A 21,953-nucleotide genomic window follows, 5' to 3' on the forward strand; every position below is an offset into this window, starting at 1 on the left:
GGAGTGTCGATTAAAGTGACGGGCGATTGTTGAGAGGTATCAAGAGACACGGTAGTGTCTCGCGCCAAGTTCACGCGCAGCGCAAGACCGACCGTGTATCTTTACGCGAGACGGAAAATTCAGATGAGCCGAGATTATCGGATCTCAAAAACGGCTGGGCCGATTAAGTTGGTAATAGGCTCAATCGAAAGCGCATACCCAAATTACATAAGAAAAATATGCTTGTTTTTGCTCTGTGTGCTTTATAAATCAAGATATATGCATCCAAAGTCGAGAAATCTAAAAAATCATCATTTTTCTCGGATGTCACGCTAAAATGTAACGCATGTCTTATTGGTCAGCGTCGTCAGCACGCAACCAATCAGAACGCACTCAACTCAGATTTCTAATATGGCGACGCTCAGACCTGTCAGCTCGCAGCTTTGATAATATTAATTAACGTTGATATAATTAATATCGGTCGTAAAATGTATATATAACGTGTTGTGGAGACGAATAAAGATAGTGTATATCAAAATAATAGTATTATTTATGAAAAAAAATTTTTTTCGGGAGTGTCGTTTTAAGTATCGCGCGATTTTCGTATTCAGATACGCATGCGAGCAATGCATGCGCCGCGAACGCGTGAGATTCAATGTGAGTGCTTCGAAGGACCACTGAGAGGAGGAGGAGGCTCAGGAAAAGCATCGGGCGCCGGCGGAGCAACTTTACGGTAAGCAATAATTCATTTATTTGTTATTCGAAAAATATTGCATATAAAATATTATATAATGTAGCGGATATAAAATATTTAAAATACTTTAAAAATTTAGTAAAATATTTATAATAGTAAATTAATATTCACCATTTTTAGAAATTTTTTACATATTATTATTTCAACTAATTAAACTTTTTTTTTTATTCAAAAAATATATTTTTGAAAATTTTAATTCTTAAAAATTTTAATTCTGTATGCATAGATAAACGAATATAAAATTCAATGTGCGCAATAATTATTTCACAAATATTAACCATTTTGAACAGTACTCTAATCTGGATTTACTTTTTTATTTTGCAGATCAACTTTGTGCGCGTAATCGGTGCTACAAAATATATTCGTTCCGTCGTATAGTATAACAAAATGCGCGTCGGGAGTGCCGTTAATGCCGAGAGTTATAGCGAATCTATAGATGAACGCATTTTTGCTGTATGACAAATATTGGGACACGATTTTTTTTTGCTTTAGGCTTGGCTCGGGGGAGGGAAAGGTCGGTTTCAATCATAAAATCTCCACTACGGCAAAGCAATCTTCGGTTCTACGTGCAGCGCGCTAGTTGTACAGATAGCCGGACTGTCGAAGGTAGTCGAGGACGGCTACCGGAGTTAGTCAAACGCTACCGATTGCTTTTCAGATGTCTTGTATCTAGTCGGTTGATTGGATGACTAATCACCTCATCTTCTTCGAGCTTATTTTTGCCTTCTGTTTTGAGAGAATCGTGCCCCAATTGATAAATGTGGTCGTCTGAAACGCGGACGGAATTCGCGCGTAACGTTACAGCTTGGACAATTCGGTTCGATTCGCCTGTGATGTCGGGAGTGCCGTTTTAAGTATCGCGCGATTTTCGTATTCAGGTACGCATGCGAGCAATGCATGCGCCGCGATCGCGTGTGATTCAATGATGTTCGTGAACCAAGCAGATCATTTTCTAGCAGATCAAAAATAAAAGAGAGTTCTTGTCGCATGCAGTCGAGTTCTATAGTTCCTGATAGTTTTTAATGATAGTTCTGGTGATTTTATAAAAAAAAACACCGATCGAAAAAAATGATCTGCTACGGAAAGTTAGCAGATAAAAAATAGAGGACACTGAACATATATGTGATATGCTGGCCGTATATTGATAGTTCTGTTGATAATTAAAGAGTTTTCGTGTAGTTCTGAGCCAGTACATTGCTTTTCCAAAGAGTTCTGACGACTAAAATAATTAGAAAATTTTTTAACAATTATTTTACCCGAAAAACACGCATTTTTGTACATATATGTGATATGCTGGCCGCATATTGATAGTTCTGCTAAAAATTAGACAGTTCTCTTCTAGTTCTGGGCGAGTACATTGCTTTTCCAAAAAGTTCTGACGACTAAAATAATTAGAAAATTTTTAAAACAATTATTTTACCCGAAAAACACGCATTTTTTAGTATATGTGTGATATGCTGGCCGTATATTGATAGTTCTGTTAATAATTAAAGAGTTTTCGTGTAGTTCTGGGCAAGTACATTGCTTTTCCAAAGAGTTCTGACGACTAAAATAATTAGAAAATTTTTTAAACAATTAATTTACCCGAAAAACACGCATTTTTGAGCATATGTGTGATATGCTGGCCGTATATTAATAGTTCTGTTAATAATTAAAGAGTTTTCGTGTAGTTCTGGGCGAGTACATTGCTTTTCCAAAGAGTTCTGACGACTAAAATAATTAGAAAATTTTTTAAACAATTAATTTACCCGAAAAACGCGCATTTTTGAGCATATGTGTGATATGTTGGCCGCATATTGATAGTTCTGCTAAAAATTAGACAGTTCTCTTCTAGTTCTGGGCGAGTACATTGCTTTTCCAAAGAGTTCTGACGACTAAAATAATTAGAAAATTTTTTAAACAATTAATTTACCCGAAAAACGCGCATTTTTGAGCATATGTGTGATATGTTGGCCGCATATTGATAGTTCTGCTAAAAATTAGACAGTTCTCTTCTAGTTCTGGGCGAGTACATTGCTTTTCCAAAGAGTTCTGACGACTAAAATAATTAGAAAATTTTTTAAACAATAAATTTACCCGAAAAACGCGCATTTTTGAGCATATGTGTGATATGCTGGCCGCATATTGATAGTTCTGCTAAAAATTAGACAGTTCTCTTCTAGTTCTGGGCGAGTACATTGCTTTTCCAAAGAGTTCTGACGACTAAAATAATTAGAAAATTTTTTAAACAATTATTTTACCCGAAAAACACGCATTTTTGAGTATATGTGTGATATGCTGGCCGTATATTGATAGCTCTGTTAATAATTAAAGAGTTTTCGTGCAGTTCTGGGCAAGTACATTGCTTTTCCAAAGAGTTCTGACGACTAAAATAATTAGAAAATTTTTTAAACAATTAATTTACCCGAAAAACGCGCATTTTTGAGCATATGTGTGATATGCTGGCCGCATATTGATAGTTCTGCTAAAAATTAGACAGTTCTCTTCTAGTTCTGGGCGAGTACATTGCTTTTCCAAAGAGTTCTGACGACTAAAATAATTAGAAAATTTTTTAAACAATTATTTTACCCGAAAAACACGCATTTTTGAGTATATGTGTGATATGCTGGCCGTATATTGATAGTTCTGTTAATAATTAAAGAGTTTTCGTGCAGTTCTGGGCAAGTACATTGCTTTTCCAAAGAGTTCTGACGACTAAAATAATTAGAAAATTTTTTAAACAATTACTTTTTATTTCTAATAAAATTTTATGGGTAAAATTAATTATATTTAGTAAACAAATTATATCGCCAAGTTGTTGAACGTATAAGTATCGAGGCTCTAGTTGATATTGGAAAGTTCTCAATAACAATATCCATCAATAGTAATAAAAATAATTGTTAACAATTTTTATCATCTTTTCGCTTATGTAATTGTGATACGTTATTGTATATTGGGGAGTTTTTTCGAACTATATATTTAATACTTCTATACATTTCAGAAAAGTTCTGGTTTCTAATATTTAAATAATTGTTAACAACTTTTATGAACTCTACTACAGTCAGTTAAATAAGAGCGTGCCAAATCTTATTCACAATCGGTAAAAAATATTATTCTAAATCTTATGTGAATTGATAGAGCAAACCTTTGTCCTTGGCGCATTTTAAAAAAAGATTTAGTTGTTGTTGATCTTTTGTAAGAAAAACACGCTAAGCGCCATGAGTGCCAAATACGCAAAGCGCTACGAGGCTGTGTTTCTGTGCATTCACCCAAAAGGTCCAAAAATGTCGCAATTAGCGGCTGCTAAATATATTAAAAAGTCAAGAACATTTGTGAAGAAGTGGATTCTGCGATATAAAGCCACAAAAAATGTGGATGATTTACCGGAACGTGGCTCAAAAGGCAAAGTGGACAAAAAAGGTGATAAAATGATCGGTGATCTGTTTTCGCAGAATCCTGGCTTAACACTGCGTCAAGGACAAGCAAAATTGAAGCAAAAAGGTTTATATATATCGTATGTAACTATTCGAACTCATCTCCGTGCTCATGACATGAAATGGCGCAGCACAATAAAGAAACCTTTGTTAAGTGAAAAACATGTGAAAAAGCGACTCGCTTGGGCGCACGAAAACATCGACCAAGATTTCAGTAACATAATTTTTACTGACGAATGTTCTATATGAGCACGTAGTAGCTTCAAACAAACTTGGTCAACCTCCACCAATAGATATGTCGAGCGAACCGTTAAACACGGAATAAAAGTGCATCTTTGGGGTTGCTTCTCAAAACAAGGATTCGGCACTTTGCATCTGTTTACCGACAATCTGAATGCCAAGAAAATGCTGGGAATTTACGAAAAGGCTTTGTTACCGTCTGCCGAACGTTGGTTTATTAATAAAAATGAGGACTGGATTCTGCAGGAGGACAACGATCCAAAACATCGAAGCAAGCTCTGTACCGAGTGGAAGGAGCAATCTGGCATCGTTACATTGGATTGGCCGTCGCAGTCGCCCGATGCCAATCCAATCGAAAATGTGTGGGCATATATTAAGTACAGACTTCGAGGAAAACGCACATATACCGCAAAGCAGCTATCTCGCAACATTCGTCAAATTTGGAAGGCCTTGCCGCTACAGTACGCCATCAATTTAGTCGAAAGTATGCCTCGAAGATGCCAGGCGATTATCGACGCCGGTGGTGACTGGACGCATTATTGAGAGAATTGCGTTGTAGTCCTCATCAAGATAAATGTATATGTTTAAAAATTTTTTTAAATACATTTTTTTTATAAATTAACCCTGGTACGCTCTTACTTAACAGACTGTATATGATTGTGAATATACTCGGCGTACGAAGAAAAACTTCAAAGATATGAAAAAATTATTTGTATAACAGTAATTATTTTTCAATAATTTATTATTGAAAAACGATTATTAGCAGTAAGTTTTTTGTGTTTTTATAGTTTTTGTCGTACGGATCGCAAGATATATATTTATTTGTTTTTTCAATCTATGCATTACCCAAAGCCAATGACGTGGGCTTGTTGAGAACTGGCTTTTTTTTTAATTTTTAATTTTTTTTATTTTTATTTAATTTTATTTACTTTTTTATTTTTTTAATCTTTATTTATATATTATATTTTTATTTTCGTATTTTTTAAATTATCTGATTTTTTTAATAACGTTATGCATATATAAATGTTTATAAACTTTATGACACTATTATGTCATTAAAAACTGGAACTAAAATTTTCAAATAAAACTAAAACTAAAAAGATGTTAAAATAAAAGCTAAAATTAAAATTAAGAATAAAAATAAAAACTAAAAACATGTCAAAATAGAAATAAAATATTATTATAATAGAATTATTAAGTAATATCGCAAACTTGTGATTTTATTATCAATTTGTAAAACCGTTGTATTATTGAGTAACGTTGTTTAAAATAGGCTTTAATATCCCCAAAAAAATCAAAACTATGTGTCGCAAGAAAACATAATCCAAATAATAATACTTAATAACGCAAAATAAACATCAGATATAATATCTATAAAAAAGAATCAAGAGATATCAGATGTTAAGATATTAGTTTTGTGTACAAAAAGAAAACATGAAACTAAATTATTTAGTTAATAAACTCAACTTCTTTTTATCGATTTATCAGTAATGAAAATCGTCTCAGTGGACTGTATCAATTTGCATAAACATGCTCGTCAATGAGTAAACCGTACGAAAAGAAAAGCAACTTATAAGTCAAATGTACCGCTCAAATAACAAATCAAATATCTCTCGATTAACACAAAGTCATATCGCAAAAGGTTAATACTATATTGTAATTTTGAGTCGACTCAAAATGCAAAAGATAATACTTATAATAATACTTAAGTACTATTTATACAAATGATCTTCAATTATTACATTAATGTAATTATCTTAAAAGAGCACAGCAAGACTCCATCGCAGACGTTTTACATCAAACGCTATGTCTAGCGATGTTCAAACGTAAATACAATAATAATATTATTGTGTCACAAAGAAATAAATGTGATAGAAAAGAATCTTAATCATTCCACATTCTTCGTTGTGAGGTAATGAGTCGCTCATTATTGCAAAAAAAGGCCGCACCTGACCTTTACAAAATAAAGGAAAAGATACACTCACCGCAAGACAGGCAAATGTATATTATATTAAATAGTTCAGTCAAGGCACATTATTCCGTGCATGTGTGTGCAGGTGTGTTCCAAAGAAAAGCCAAGCATTCGTCCATTCCAAGGTACATGCAAGTGAGATAGGTCTCCAGAGAAACAAAAGCGGGCTATCCTAATCTGTTGTAAATCAAGAAAAGAAAAGAAAAGACTTAGATTTTCTCACAGTCTAGAAATCCGCAAATGTAGTGCTGCGTTAACTTGTAAGGTTAACTCAGGCTTGCAACGCTGTATAAATACAGCCCATCCAGCGCATAATGGCGATCGGCAGGAACACGCTTACGCGTGTTCTGCGCAGCAATGATCAACTCACCTTGTGATGTGACTATATACAATGGCCAGCAAGGGACGCAACTTTCTATAAAATGGCCAGCAAGGGCCGCAACTTTCTATGACCAGCAAGGGCCGCAACTTTCGATGGCCAGTAAGGGCCGCAACTTTCTATGGCCAGCAAGGGCCGCAACTTTCGATGGCCAGTAAGGGCCGCAACTTTCTATGGCCAGCAAGGGCCGCAACTTTCTTCAAAGAGATCACAAGATTAAACAACGTTCTATGTCGCGACAAATACACGACGGCGACTAGACTCGATTCGTGCACGGCACGCGTAAAATGATGCAACGTACACGTGCGACGAACAACAATGACGACACGCGCGACGAACAACAAAAAACGACCAGACTCGTTTCGTGCACGGCACGCGTAAAGATGATGCAACGCGTGACGACACGCGCTACGAACAACAAAAAGCGACTAGACTCGTAACAAGGTCTAGGCGGAAACCGGAAAACAATCCAGCCATGGCGCGGCCGTTCCTCCCGCATCGGTAAGCGCCACACGCGGATCGGGAACGAACCGGCATATATAGTGCCGCTCGTGCTGCACGCTTTGCCTTAGTGGCGAAAAAGCGCGCATTTTAAACATTTCCGCCCGCCTTCGTTAAATCATTTATTTAACGAACATAATCCTAATCTTTATCCGTTGGAAGGAAGCATAGTTTAGTAATAGGTCTTTTCAATTCAGTTGTGCAAGTCTTGACCATGACCACTCTTACGAGACCGTCAGGTCCACGGAAGATCTTAGTAATTCTGCCCAAAGGCCATTTACCAGGAGGATAACGTTCATCTACCACTAGTACCATAGAACCTTCCTTAACCGTGGTAGAATTCTGATTCCACTTATACATAGAGTAATGTCTTTGAAGGTACTCTGAAGACCACCTGACCCATAGTGAATCTAACATCTGTCGCAGCAGTTGCCATCGAGAGAGTCGTGAAGACTTTTCAAATTCTAAAGAAGGTTCAGGCACAACAGTGGGAGGACATCCCATTAGAAAATGTCCTGGTGTTAAGACCGATAGGTCATCCGGGTCATCCGTGAGAGGACATAAAGGTCTGGAGTTTAAAACTGCTTCTATTTGAGTAAGCAAGGTGTTTAACTCCTCATAAGTGAGAAGAGTTTCACCCATTACACGCTTGAGATGGTATTTTACTGACTTTACTCCAGATTCCCATTTGCCTCCAAAATGAGGCGCCGAAGGTGGATTGAATCTCCATGTAGTCCCGTCCTTAGCTAGAAGGGCCGATAATCGCTGAGATTCTGCAGAGGCCCCGTCGAACAATCTTTGTAGTTCAGAACTCGCACCCTTAAAATTGGTACCGCAGTCACTTATTAAAGTGGCACAGATGCCACGTCGACTGACAAATCTTTTATAAGCAGCAAGAAACGCTTCGGTAGTATAGTCAGTGACTAATTCTAGATGAACTGCAGATGTTGCAAAACAAACAAATAAGACTATGTAAGCCTTATACGTTCGAGCGTTCTTACCCTTCCAGGTCTTAAGTGTAAATGGACCAGCATAGTCCACTCCAGTGTTTAGAAATGGTCTTGAAGGTAACACACGTTCCGGAGATAATTGACCCATTAATTGCCGTGCTCGCAACTGACGAAACCTAAGGCATTTAACACATTTGAGAATGTGACTACGCACCGTAGCTCGTCCTCCAACAACCCAAAATTCTTCCCGTATGAGTAAAGTAGTGAGTTGCGTGCCTCCGTGTAAGGAACGAATGTGAGCATCACCTATAATCAGAGATGTGAAAGGAGATTGTTTTGGCAATATAGCCGGATGTTTGGAGACTTCCGATAAGTTGGAGGCCTGCAGGCGACCGCCTACTCTTAAAATTCCCTCTGCATCAATGAATGGCGTGAGTCGGATCAGACAGTTCGACTTGGGCAATGTTTGACCAGTTGAAATTGATCTAAGTTCAGACGGAAAAAAGCATCTTTGTATCTCCTTTGTCCAAAATGCCTTAGCCTTATGTAATTCCAAAGGGGTGATAGTTGTTAAGGCTGGTGCAGTCGATATACGTTTGAAGCGGTCAACTGCACGCATACAAGTGGCAGTGACCTTCAACAATCTAAGCAAACTTGAGTATCGCAGGAGCAGGTCCCACGGCTGCGTAACACTAGTACTTGTTGCATTGATTTTCACAGGGCGCTCCTCTAGGTTTACACCAGAGGTCTCTAAAAGGGCTAAAGATGGCCATAAATCTGAAGTTTCCGATAACCATGAAGGCCCATACCACCAGGAAAGAGTGTGGGAAAGTTGTGCGGGAGTTAAACCCCGGGTTGCTAAGTCAGCCGGATTTTCTGAACCTCGTATAAAACGCCAGGTGGCTGAAGGTAAAGTCTCCTGAATGTAACATACCCGGTTATGTACAAAGTCTTTCCACCTTGACGGATGATTATTTATCCAGGTAAGTGTAATTGAAGAATCACACCATAAGTAGAGCCTGACGTCTTCACGATGCAAGGCATGCAAAACTTGTTTCATAAGTTTTACTAAAAGCACAGCTCCGGAAAGTTCCAAACGAGGAATTGTCAACCTTTTTAAAGGCGCCACTTTAGTTTTGGAGCAGATCAACTTTGAGATAATCTTTCCCGTATCATCTGTGGTGCGTACAAACACCACTGCTGCCATAGCTAAAGAGGAGGCATCACAAAACCCATGGAGTTCAAAACTGCGACTCAAATTAGTACCGATCCACCGAGGAAAGGTAAGAAGGGGCAGCGTATCACAATCATTAATGAATTTAATCCAGTCGTGGACTAGATCATCTGGAAGATCTTGATCTCAATCCAATTTAAGCGTCCAGAGTCTTTGTAAGATAAGCTTACCAATAATGATTACCGGAGCTAGAAACCCCAACGGATCAAAGATTTTAGCAATGGTAGAAAGTATGGAACGCTTCGTGATTCGATCTTTTGAAAGGAAGCTCAACTCAAAGGAAAATTCATCCGTCATCGGGTGCCATAATAAGCCTAAGGAGTGTATGATAAGATCATCATCAATAGGTATCATTGAAGCATCCAATCTATGCTCCGAAGCGATTGATTCCAAAACTGCAGGCTCATTGCTAACCCATTTTCGTAACGGGAAACCGCCCGCCATGCATAAGTCGCTTACCTGATCTATAATCAGTCGTGTGTTCATAATGGAATCCGATCCACCAAATAAGTCATCTACATATCTTCCGTCCGTCATAACAGAGATTGCTTTCGGATATCGTTCTCCCTCATCTTTAGTAAGTTGCATTAAAACTCGCAGAGAAAGGAATGGAGCACAAACCATACCGTACGTGACGGTGGTGAGCTCAAAGGGAACCAAGTTCTGACCTTCACCTGTCCAAAAGATACGTTGGAATTTCCAATCGTCTGAACAGACCTTTACTTGTCTAAACATTTTCTCAATATCTGCAGAGAAGGCATATTTAAATTGTCGAAAGTATATCAAAACGTCAAAAAGTTCCGTTTGCAGTTTTTCTCCTGGATGAAGAATATCGTTCAAAGAGCGACCAGAGGTAGAGGGAGACGATGCATTGAAGACAACTCTTAATTTGGTTGTTAAACTACTCTCCTTCCACACACCATGATGCGGAAGGTAATAAGAATGAGACGGTTCAGAAGTAGAATCTGGCACTACTCTCATGTGACCCAGGCGTAGATATTCATCCATAAACTCCGAATATTGAACCGCATACTTAGCGTTTTTAGAAAACCGCTCGACCAACTTATGACACAGAAGCGACGCTTTACGCTTGGAATCCCCTAATGTTTGCGAGGACGCCTTAAAAGGCAAACAAACGACATATCTGCCTTGAGAGTCACGAGAATGTGTAGAACAAAAATGTTCCTCACATTCTTGTTCGTCCTGATTCAATGAGGAAACCGGCTTAACAGAAATCGAATCCAGTTCCCAGAATCTTTGGAGGAGATCATATAAATCGGCTGACTGAGAAATGCAGTAACTTTGCATATGACAAGTGGGCCTTACACAACCGGTTGGTCCTGAAACTATCCAACCTAACTGAGTCTGTTGAGCAATAGGAGAATCTGAGCCGCCCTTAACAATTCCCGTGTCAATCAACTGACCATAAACGTCTGCGCCCAGTAACAAATCAATTTCTCCTGGATTAGAATAATACGGGTCTGCCAATTGTAGACCTTCCAAGTGTTTCCAAGATTTCGATGATACTTTCAAAGTTGGTATTGCAGTGGTCAGTGCACTAAGTATGTGCGCGGAGACGACCTTCTCAAATGTCGAAGTGAAGTGTGGCCTTATTGTGAAGCTCACAAAACCTCTCGTTTTATTACTTGACTGACCACCTACTCCTACCAAGGGAATAGAAGATTTAATCCTAGGCAATTTAAGTCGTTGGGCTAATCTCTCAGTAACCAACGAAATCTCCGAGCCTTGATCGATTAATGCTCTTGCTATTGTTGAGTTTCCGTTAGAACTTCTAACTATGATTCTAGCCGTAGCTAAGAGTATTTGAGAATGATTCCCAGCTTGATCAGCGTTGGCAAATAGCACTTTTGCATTCGGAGTTTTATTCTCCTTATCCTTTTCTGATGCCACAGAGGCCTTAGAATTATCCGATCTCGTCCTTTTATCGTTAGCCGACTTTTCCAAGTGCAAGGACGTGTGGTGCTTTTGTCCGCATTTAATACAACGTCTTGTTGAGGTACAATTAGATATTTTATGCGCCCCCAAACAATTGAAGCATAAATGATGTTTTATTATCAACTTACGTTTGACCTCCTGAGATTTGGAGGCATACTGGGCGCAGGTAGCTGGATGGTGGTTTGTCCCACAAATACCACAGGTTATGCTCGCTATCGACTTCGAAGAAGATTCCTTTGAATGTCCTTGAAAATGAGATTTCAGTGCTCCTGATTGAGCGGCTACTTTAGGCTTATCAAATTTGGATTTATCTATTGCCTGCAAGGATCTTAGACGGATACCAAGAAATTCTCTGAGCTGGCTCCAAGTAGGAGGATCTCTTTCTCCTCCGAGATGATGTTCCCATGCCTTTAGGGTATCCAAATCCAGTCGTTGAGTAATGACAAACACCAGGATGTCGTCCCAATGGGCCACAGGTCGACCCATTGTTTCTAAGGATTTTAGAAGTTGATTGACGGTTGTGTAAAGATTCTCTAATTCCTTTGCCGATTCTTTCGTCATCTTTTTGATATTGAAAAACAATTGCAGCGTCGAGCTGACCAATAGTCTCTTGTTCTCGTAGTAAGATACTACCGACTCTCATGCCGGTTTAAAATTCAAGACCGTGATGTTTGTATATTTCAAGAGGTGAGCAGCATTGCCCACTAAACTAGCTTTAAGATACTGCAATCGTTGAACGTCAGACAGTGTCGGATTGACAAGCACAGAAGTTGAGAAAAAGTCCTTGAAAGTCAACCAGTTTTCCATATTTCCATTGAACTTTGGCAAGTCGATTCTTGGTAGTTTTAGACTATAAGCATATGTCATCTGCGTCTGAATATTTTGTGTCGGGTCCAGAAAATAATTAGATGTAGAACCACTACTTGAACTCTTCTCTGAACTCATTGTAGCATTCAACTTCTCCAAAGTGCGTATATACTCTTTCTGAGTAGTAGTATACGCCTCTTGAGTAAAATAAGCATGGGCCTTTATCTTCTCTCTATCTTCTTGATCCAGTTTATTAAATGAGACATTAATCGCCTCATGCGTGACCTCAAATTTGTGCCAATATTCCTTTAGCATGTTAGCCTGCAATGAGACCCTAGAAACTGAAACGTCAAAATCCTCCTCCACCAAGCCAACATATACTTCTCATATTAAACCCTTCAAAACCAACTGTTGCTCAAGATGAGCCCTAAGGTGTGACAACCTCATCTTGTCCACACAAGATAAATATCCGGCTTCGAGAGGACCAAATGTTTAAAATAGGCTTTAATATCCCCAAAAAAAACAAAACTATGTGTCGCAAGAAAACATAATCCAAATAATAATACTTAATAACGCAAAATAAACATCAGATATAATATCTATAAAAAAGAATCAAGAGATATCAGATGTTAAGATATTAGTTTTGTGTACAAAAAGAAAACATGAAACTAAATTATTTAGTTAATAAACTCAACTTCTTTTTATCGATTTATCAGTAATGAAAATCGTCTCAGTGGACTGTATCAATTTGCATAAACATGCTCGTCAATGAGTAAACCGTACGAAAAGAAAAGCAACTTATAAGTCAAATGTACCGCTCAAATAACAAATCAAATATCTCTCGATTAACACAAAGTCATATCGCAAAAGGTTAATACTATATTGTAATTTTGAGTCGACTCAAAACGCAAAAGATAATACTTATAATACTTAAGTACTATTTATACAAATGATCTTCAATTATTACATTAATGTAATTATCTTAAAAAAGCACAGCAAGACTCCATCGCAGAAGTTTTACATCAAACGCTATGTCTAGCGATGTTCAAACGTAAATACAATAATAATATTATTGTGTCACAAAGAAATAAATGTGATAGAAAAGAATCTTAATCATTCCACATTCTTCGTTGTGAGGTAATGAGTCGCTCATTATTGCAAAAAAAGGCCGCACCTGACCTTTACAAAATAAAGGAAAAGATACACTCACCGCAAGACAGGCAAATGTATATTATATTAAATAGTTCAGTCAAGGCACATTATTCCGTGCATGTGTGTGCAGGTGTGTTCCAAAGAAAAGCCAAGCATTCATCCATTCCAAGGTACATGCAAGTGAGATAGGTCTCCAGAGAAACAAAAGCGGGCTATCCTAATCTGTTGTAAATCAAGAAAAGAAAAGAAAAGACTTAGATTTTCTCACAGTCTAGAAATCCGCAAATGTAGTGCTGCGTTAACTTGTAAGGTTAACTCAGGCTTGCAACGCTGTATAAATACAGCCCATCCAGCGCATAATGGCGATCGGCAGGAACACGCTTACGCGTGTTCTGCGCAGCAATGATCAACTCACCTTGTGATGTGACTATATACAATGGCCAGCAAGGGCCGCAACTTTCTATAAAATGGCCAGCAAGGGCCGCAACTTTCTATGACCAGCAAGGGCCGCAACTTTCTATGGCCAGCAAGGGCCGCAACTTTCGATGGCCAGTAAGGGCCGCAACTTTCTATGGCCAGCAAGGGCCGCAACTTTCGATGGCCAGTAAGGGCCGCAACTTTCTATGGCCAGCAAGGGCCGCAACTTTCGATGGCCAGTAAGGGCCGCAACTTTCAATGGCCGGCAAGGGCTGCAACTTTCAATGGCCAGCAAGGGCCGCAACTTTCTATGGCCAGCAAGGGCCGCAACTTTCAATGGCCGGCAAGGGCCGCAACTTTCAATGGCCGGCAAGGGCCGCAACTTTCAATGGCCAGCAAAGGCCGCAACTTTCTTCAAAGAGATCACAAGATTAAACAACGTTCTATGTCGCGACGAATACACGACGGCGACTAGACTCGATTCGTGCACGGCACGCGTAAAATGATGCAACGTACACGTGCGACGAACAACAATGACGACACGCGCGACGAACAACAAAAAACGACCAGACTCGTTTCGTGCACGGCACGCGTAAAGATGATGCAACGTACACGCGTGAGGACACGCGCTACGAACAACAAAAAGCGACTAGACTCGTAACAAGGTCTAGGCGGAAACCGGAAAACAATCCAGCCATGGCGCGGCCGTTCCTCCCGCATCGGTAAGCGCCACACGCGGATCGGGAACGAACCGGCATATATAGTGCCGCTCGTGCTGCACGCTTTGCCTTAGTGGCGAAAAAGCGTGCATTTTAAACAAACGTGTACATGCGTAAATGATTATCCTGTCTTATCACATATCGCGTATGCAATTAGATGTGGAGATATAATCGTCTTTGAATTAACTGTTTTACGTCTTTTAATCAAACCATCATATTTGAACCAAAATTCACCTACTAATGCGTACGCAACATAGTGCTTTTTTTCTATACTATAATCGATTATACCAATTAACATGTACGTTCTTCCACCAATCTTCACGATTTTTTTAATCGAACTCAATTTGTGAGTAATTATCTTATCTCTGTTCGGATAACCAATATCAGTCACAATAGAAGTATCGATTATTAAGTGCGGTCCATATTCTGTCAAACTCGCGATTTTATTTTTGCAGTTAAAGCAAGTCCTTTCAATTGTTATACAATCATCGATTGCTTCCTGTATTAGATGTAGACCGCCGCAAAGAATCATATCAATGTTCACATCTATTAATTGGAATTTTCTGTCATTAGAGTATCCACAAGAACATTGAATTTGGTAAGAATAACTTGGTTCTTTTTCAAACAGAAACTGAGCTAAATGAGCAGCATTGCATTCAGCAACGAGACGTTTTATATTTCTCGTGTAGGTCGTGACAGTATTTTGAAAAATTAAAGTCGTAAGTAATATATTGGCTCTTTGAACATAATTTTCTTTTGTTATCTTTTTTTTATTGCTGACATTTTGAGCAAGATTTATAATTGGACAATCGGATGACTGTAGAGTTTCGTAATAAATCTTATTTGCTAAAAGGCCACTGACAACGACCTGAAAAATCGAATCAAAAGCACATGTTTGCACTACATTTAAATCATAGTTATTTATACGCACCGATCCCGAAATATTTCCGTTTAAAAGAACTGGGATTTGACCAATCTTTGAATCTTTAATATAGTCCCACTCGGGACAGTCGTCTAAGCATGTTGGTTTGGCACGTTTTCGTTTTGGCAAATCATTGCTTTGATTGTTATGTTTCATGTTTTTGTTCAAACCCCTCCATTCTTCTTGAACATTCCATTCATTATCAGCTGGGATATTTTCGTCCGTTGTAAATAGATTTTCTTCATAAGATATATTGTTTACTACTTTCGATGAATCGCTAATACAATTACTATCGTTTATAGTGGAGTTTTCAGCATCGAAACAGCTCTGTAAGATACACCGGGATCCTCTGATTTTCTCTTCTGTTATTGGCGATACGAATTTTGTTGAAGTCTCCTCTGATACAAAATTGTTTGATTCATCTTTTATAGTCTCATTTGGAGTACTACATACATTTTTTCCAGTTATGTTAAACGAGATTTCACTTTTATCAATAGTTGCATGCTGAAGGTTGTTTACCTCTGTGACATTTTGCAGCTCTATAGCTTCAGACTCGCATTCAGCTTTTGAGAATTCATAAACATCGGTGATATTTTGCTTTTCATTTATATCATTTGGCAAAGCGTCCGATTCTGTACAGCGTTCCTTTAATTTATCGTCGATACGCTGTAGATGTTGAAATACGAATCTATCTATCCGCATCGGAATCTCACCTCTAAAATCACGATTTTTTAAATCTGAAAATTCTGACTCGACTGCAGCCGAGGTAGCGGTTACAGAGCCTCTTCGGAAGATCGGCACCATAATGTTGGTCCATAGTGGCACATATGGAAGCAAGTATCTTTTCAGCTTTTTCGCAAAGTCTACATTATAGTACGCATTGATCATATCGCCGTCAATCGACTGATCAGCAATATCCAGTGCTGCGTTATATAAATGATCACTCCACAATTTCCAGCCTACTTTCATGACTTCATTTTCTTCGGGGTTCTCTCCTGTATCAAATTCTTTTTCTCCGTCGGTTTCGGCATTAATCTCATCATCATTATCATTATTTTTTAATTGTACTCCTTTTATTTTATCATTTAAAAATCTTAATCGTTCAACAGATGGCAGAGGTTCGTTATTTACATTTGATCCGATACATTTGCTGAGGGAAACAACGAAAACCGATTCTATGAAGTACGACAAATCTTCTAAGTTTGAAATTTGACTAGCTTTTCCCACGCATCGTTTATAAAATCGCCGTACTAAGCACTTATCTTTTCCTTTTAAACTTGACCACCGCGTAATCATTGCTGAGAGGTGACATATATCTAATCTCATAAAAGTAGATGGTAATAAAGTCGATTTGTTTATAATAGCATTATAACACTTTTGCAAATAATCATTAAAGCTTGAGCATCTGCCAAATATTTCTGCTACCGCAATCAATAATGACCAACCAAAATCAGTAACGACGATAGGTGGGATTGGTGCGTTCGTAGCAAGAATTAAGCGCAAAAAATTAGCCATAATGAGAGACCGTTGATCGGCTGAAACCATCTGGAACGTGGGCACGCTACCTTCCTTTGTCACGAGTACACACTGATAAAGGAAAATGTGTGGCTCATGTGATTTATCACGCTTCGCAATACCGTCCGTAGCATCAATAGCGAATATTGCATTTGGATCTTGACGACAGCGGGATATGTACATCTGCAATTGTTCGGGTCGCCAATAAACACAATTAAATTTCAGCAATGCGACATAATGTATACACCCAACAAACATACCGTGTTTAGCACTTTTTAATAAATTTAATGCAGGATTTGCAAATTTTAGACCATATTTATCCAATAGTCGCTGTTCTTTTGCTTTTCGGACAACTTCGTTACTCGGCAAGATAGGTGGGTTTTTACCTCCAAATTTCTTTATACGTCCTGATTCTTTTCGACGCCAAGTTATGGCATCTGTGCGCGTATCAATGAGAAAATCAGCAACTTGGCGACGACGTGCGCCTCTCAATTGCCTTCGTTTTTTTCCAGAATGAGCTTTAGATCTAATGCCATTGATATTACATTTGAGAATAACATCAACATTTTTTGCCGGCTCCTTTATCACGTAACCGTAAATTTTCGCTCTACATTCGCAACAAAATCCTTCGAATGTCAAGAAATATTTTGCAATTGCACTTTGGTAAACGTTATTATTTTTAAAAACAAACACGCAATCGAGATGGTGCTGTACCCAAATTGCTTCAGCAACTATATCTGCCCATCCTTCTCGTAATTTCCAATACATACGCTTACCATACATTTTTTTTTGGGGTCGGATGGCGTGCCATTTTTCTTGCGATATAACAATATTAATATCAATCGAGGTAGAACAAATCTGAGTATCTGTACTCTGATCTACATATTCTGTTACACTGAAATCGTTATTACTTTTAGAAATTGACAATTCTTGCTTTCGAATATCAAATGTTTTTAAAATGAAGTCTTTGAAACCTTGACGATTGTTATTAATGATTGTATGAATATGCTTTGGCGTGATCTTCGATCCTTTCTCTGCCATCAGGTTTGAAATTGTCTTATAAACTTCATCGGAAGGTGGAAGAACGCGCCCTTTATTATCAATAGTACAGCATTTAGCATCTGACAAAATTTGTTGTAAAATAATCTTATCGTATGGTGATTTGCGCATTTTAAAGATAATTTTTGCCTACGTTCTTTTTTTATTGTGCGTAAATGTAACGAAGTTTTGTAAAAACGAGCAATGTATATTTGCAGAAAGAGAATTTCAAGCGATGTCTAAAGTTAAATTTGGCAAATAATTTTTTTATTTAAATGAGCAGATAGCAAAAAAATTATATTACGCGAATGACGAGCGAGATCAAGCAAAGCGAAAACCTCACAATTGAAGGACAGAATATGAAAAAAAAACATTCGATAAACAAGAAAAGATAAAACTATGCAAAATAAGAATAGCAGAAACAATGTCGAAAAAGAATTCCAATATGACAATACAATACAAGAGCGCAGTTCATATCAATAGAAGTATGAGATTTCGCGAAATCTCATGCTACTCGAACTTTACACCGAACAAGAAGCAATTGTGGCAGCGACGACGCTAAGAAGTGAGAAATAATCGCCTACGTCACCCCACTGCTATACTCAGAGAATGTGCATAAGAGTGGGGAGCAGTGATGCCACGCGCTGAGCCCGGTAGCAGACGAGACATATAATGGAGGTAACTAAGGCAAGCTCGAGCCGTGTCCGGTGCGCTCGGCAGTTCAGCTAGCTTCGGGGAGTAGAGAAGGACAGACATATATGTAGCGAAAATGCGTGTTTTTCGGGTAAAATAATTGTTTAAAAAATTTTCTGACTATTTTAGTCGTCAGAACTCTTTGGTAAAGCAATGTACTTGCCCAGAACTACACGAAAACTCTATAATTATTAACAGAACTATCAATATACGGCCAGCATATCACACATATACTCAAAAATGCGTGTTTTTCGGGTAAAATAATTGTTTAAAAAATTTTCTAATTATTTTAGTCGTCAGAACTCTTTGGAAAAGCAATGTACTCGCCCAGAACTAGAAGAGAACTGTCTAATTTTTAGCAGAACTATCAATATACGGCCAGCATATCACACATATGCTCAAAAATGCGCGTTTTTCGGGTAAATTAATTGTTTAAAAAATTTTCTAATTATTTTAGTCGTCAGAACTCTTTGAAAAAGCAATGTACTTGCCCAGAACTACACGAAAACTCTTTAATTATTAACAGAACTATCAATATACGGCCAGCATATCACACATATACTCAAAAATGCGTGTTTTTCGGGTAAAATAATTGTTTAAAAAATTTTCTAATTATTTCAGTCGTCAGAACTCTTTGAAAAAGCAATGTACTCGCCCAGAACTACACGAAAACTCTTTAATTATTAACAGAACTATCAATATACGGCCAGCATATCACACATATGCTCAAAAATGCGTGTTTTTCGGGTAAATTAATTGTTTAAAAAATTTTCTAATTATTTTAGTCGTCAGAACTCTTTGGAAAAGCAATGTACTCGCCCAGAACTAGAAGAGAACTGTCTAATTTTTCGCAGAACTATCAATATGCGGCCAGCATATCACACATATGCTCAAAAATGCGCGTTTTTCGGGTAAATTAATTGTTTAAAAAATTTTCTAATTATTTTAGTCGTCAGAACTCTTTGGAAAAGCAATGTACTCGCCCAGAACTACACGAAAACTCTTTAATTATTAACAGAACTATCAATATACGGCCAGCATATCACACATATACTAAAAAATGCGTGTTTTTCGGGTAAAATAATTGTTTAAAAAATTTTCTAATTATTTTAGTCGTCAGAACTTTTTGGAAAAGCAATGTACTCGCCCAGAACTAGAAGAGAACTGTCTAATTTTTAGCAGAACTATCAATATGCGGCCAGCATATCACATATATGTACAAAAATGCGTGTTTTTCGGGTAAAATAATTATTAAAAAATTTTCTAATTATTTTAGTCGTCAGAACTCTTTGGAAAAGCAATGTACTGGCTCAGAACTACACGAAAACTCTTTAATTATCAACAGAACTATCAATATACGGCCAGCATATCACATATATGTTCAGTGTCCTCTACTTCTTATCTGCTAACTTTCCGTAGCAGATCATTTTTTTCGATCGGTGTTTTTTTTTATAAAATCACCAGAACTATCATTAAAAACTATCAGGAACTATAGAACTCGACTGCATAGGACATGAACTCTCTTTTATTTTTGATCTGCTAGAAAATGATCTGCTACGGGAAGTTAGCAGATCATTTTTTCGATTGGTGTTTTTTTGGATAAAATCACCAGAACTATTACTAAAAACTATAAGGAACTATAGAACTCGACTGCATGCGACAAGAACTCTCTTTTATTTTTGATCTGCTGGAAAATGATATGCTAGGTTCACGAACATTAAATTAATTGTTTAAAAAATTTTCTAATTATTTTAGTCGTCAGAACTCTTTGGAAAAGCAATGTACTCGCCCAGAACTAGAAGAGAACTGTCTAATTTTTAGCAGAACTATCAATATGCGGCCAGCATATCACATATATGTACAAAAATGCGTGTTTTTCGGGTAAAATAATTGTTAAAAAATTTTCTAAGTATTTTAGTCGTCAGAACTCTTTGGAAAAGCAATGTACTGACTCAGAACTACACGAAAACTCTTTAATTATCAACAGAACTATCAATATACGGCCAGCATATCACACATATACTAAAAAATGCGCGTTTTTCGGGTAAATTAATTGTTTAAAAAATTTTCTAATTATTTTAGTCGTCAGAACTCTTTGGAAAAGCAATGTACTGGCTCAGAACTACACGAAAACTCTTTAATTATCAACAGAACTATCAATATACGGCCAGCATATCACACATATACTCAAAAATGCGCGTTTTTCGGGTAAATTAATTGTTTAAAAAATTTTCTAATTATTTTAGTCGTCAGAACTCTTTGAAAAAGCAATGTACTTGCCCAGAACTACACGAAAACTCTTTAATTATTAACAGAACTATCAATATACGGCCAGCATATCACACATATACTCAAAAATGCGTGTTTTTCGGGTAAAATAATTGTTTAAAAAATTTTCTAATTATTTTAGTCGTCAGAACTCTTTGAAAAAGCAATGTACTCGCCCAGAACTACACGAAAACTCTTGAATTATTAACAGAACTATCAATATACGGCCAGCATATCACACATATACTCAAAAATGCGTGTTTTTCGGGTAAAATAATTGTTTAAAAAATTTTCTAATTATTTTAGTCGTCAGAACTCTTTGGAAAAGCAATGTACTCGCCCAGAACTAGAAGAGAACTGTCTAATTTTTAGCAGAACTATCAATATGCGGCCAGCATATCACACATATGCTCAAAAATGCGCGTTTTTCGGGTAAATTAATTGTTTAAAAAATTTTCTAATTATTTTAGTCGTCAGAACTTTTTGGAAAAGCAATGTACTTGCCCAGAACTACACAAAAACTCTTCAATTATTAACAGAACTATCAATATACGGCCAGCATATCACACATATACTCAAAAATGCGTGTTTTTCGGGTAAATTAATTGTTTAAAAAATTTTCTAATCATTTTAGACGTCAGAACTCTTTGGAAAAGCAATGTACTCGCCAAGAACTAGAAGAGAACTGTCTAATTTTTCGCAGAACTATCAATATGCGGCCAGCATATCACACATATGCTCAAAAATGCGCGTTTTTCGGGTAAATTAATTGTTTAAAAAATTTTCTAATTATTTTAGTCGTCAGAACTCTTTGGAAAAGCAATGTACTCGCCCAGAACTACACGAAAACTCTTCAATTATTAACAGAACTATCAATATACGGCCAGCATATCACACATATACTAAAAAATGCGTGTTTTTCGGGTAAAATAATTGTTTAAAAAATTCTCTAATTATTTTAGTCGTCAGAACTTTTTGGAAAAGCAATGTACTCGCCCAAAACTAGAAGAGAACTGCCTAATTTTTAGCAAAACTATCAATATG

General features: G+C 37.4%; 4 protein-coding genes across 7 annotated transcripts in view; all 4 read right to left on the reverse strand.

Annotated features, from left to right (window-relative positions):
- LOC105678911 (uncharacterized) overlaps positions 1-21,953 on the reverse strand; it is a 264,119-nt gene that overhangs the window by 238,236 nt on the left and 3,930 nt on the right. The gene's annotated exons all lie outside the window — the stretch shown is intronic.
- On the reverse strand, positions 5,261-9,397 carry LOC137000344 (uncharacterized). Its single transcript, XM_067356583.1, has 2 exons — positions 6,729-9,397; positions 5,261-6,535 (listed from the first exon to the last, which is right to left on the reverse strand). Exon 1 carries the CDS (start codon positions 9,393-9,395, stop codon positions 7,380-7,382), a length of 2,016 nt encoding a protein of 671 aa, XP_067212684.1. The 5' UTR covers positions 9,396-9,397; the 3' UTR covers positions 5,261-6,535; positions 6,729-7,379.
- On the reverse strand, positions 9,549-11,939 carry LOC137000757 (uncharacterized). Its single transcript, XM_067358113.1, has one exon. It carries the CDS (start codon positions 11,937-11,939, stop codon positions 9,549-9,551), a length of 2,391 nt encoding a protein of 796 aa, XP_067214214.1.
- On the reverse strand, positions 12,018-12,500 carry LOC137000758 (uncharacterized). The gene has a single exon (XM_067358114.1). The coding sequence runs from the start codon at positions 12,498-12,500 to the stop codon at positions 12,018-12,020; it is 483 nt and encodes a 160-aa protein (XP_067214215.1).

The sequence above is a fragment of the Linepithema humile genome, chromosome 6 (genome assembly GCF_040581485.1).
Source record: "Linepithema humile isolate Giens D197 chromosome 6, Lhum_UNIL_v1.0, whole genome shotgun sequence".
In the NCBI taxonomy this organism is placed as follows: Eukaryota; Metazoa; Arthropoda; class Insecta; order Hymenoptera; family Formicidae; genus Linepithema; species Linepithema humile.

Excerpts from the sequence above, each read along its gene's own strand:
- LOC137000344 (XM_067356583.1), bottom strand. The coding sequence starts at position 9,395 with ATGGCAGCAGTGGTGTTTGTACGCACCACAGATGATACGGGAAAGATT.
- LOC137000757 (XM_067358113.1), bottom strand. The coding sequence starts at position 11,939 with ATGACGAAAGAATCGGCAAAGGAATTAGAGAATCTTTACACAACCGTC.
- LOC137000758 (XM_067358114.1), bottom strand. The coding sequence starts at position 12,500 with ATGCTAAAGGAATATTGGCACAAATTTGAGGTCACGCATGAGGCGATT.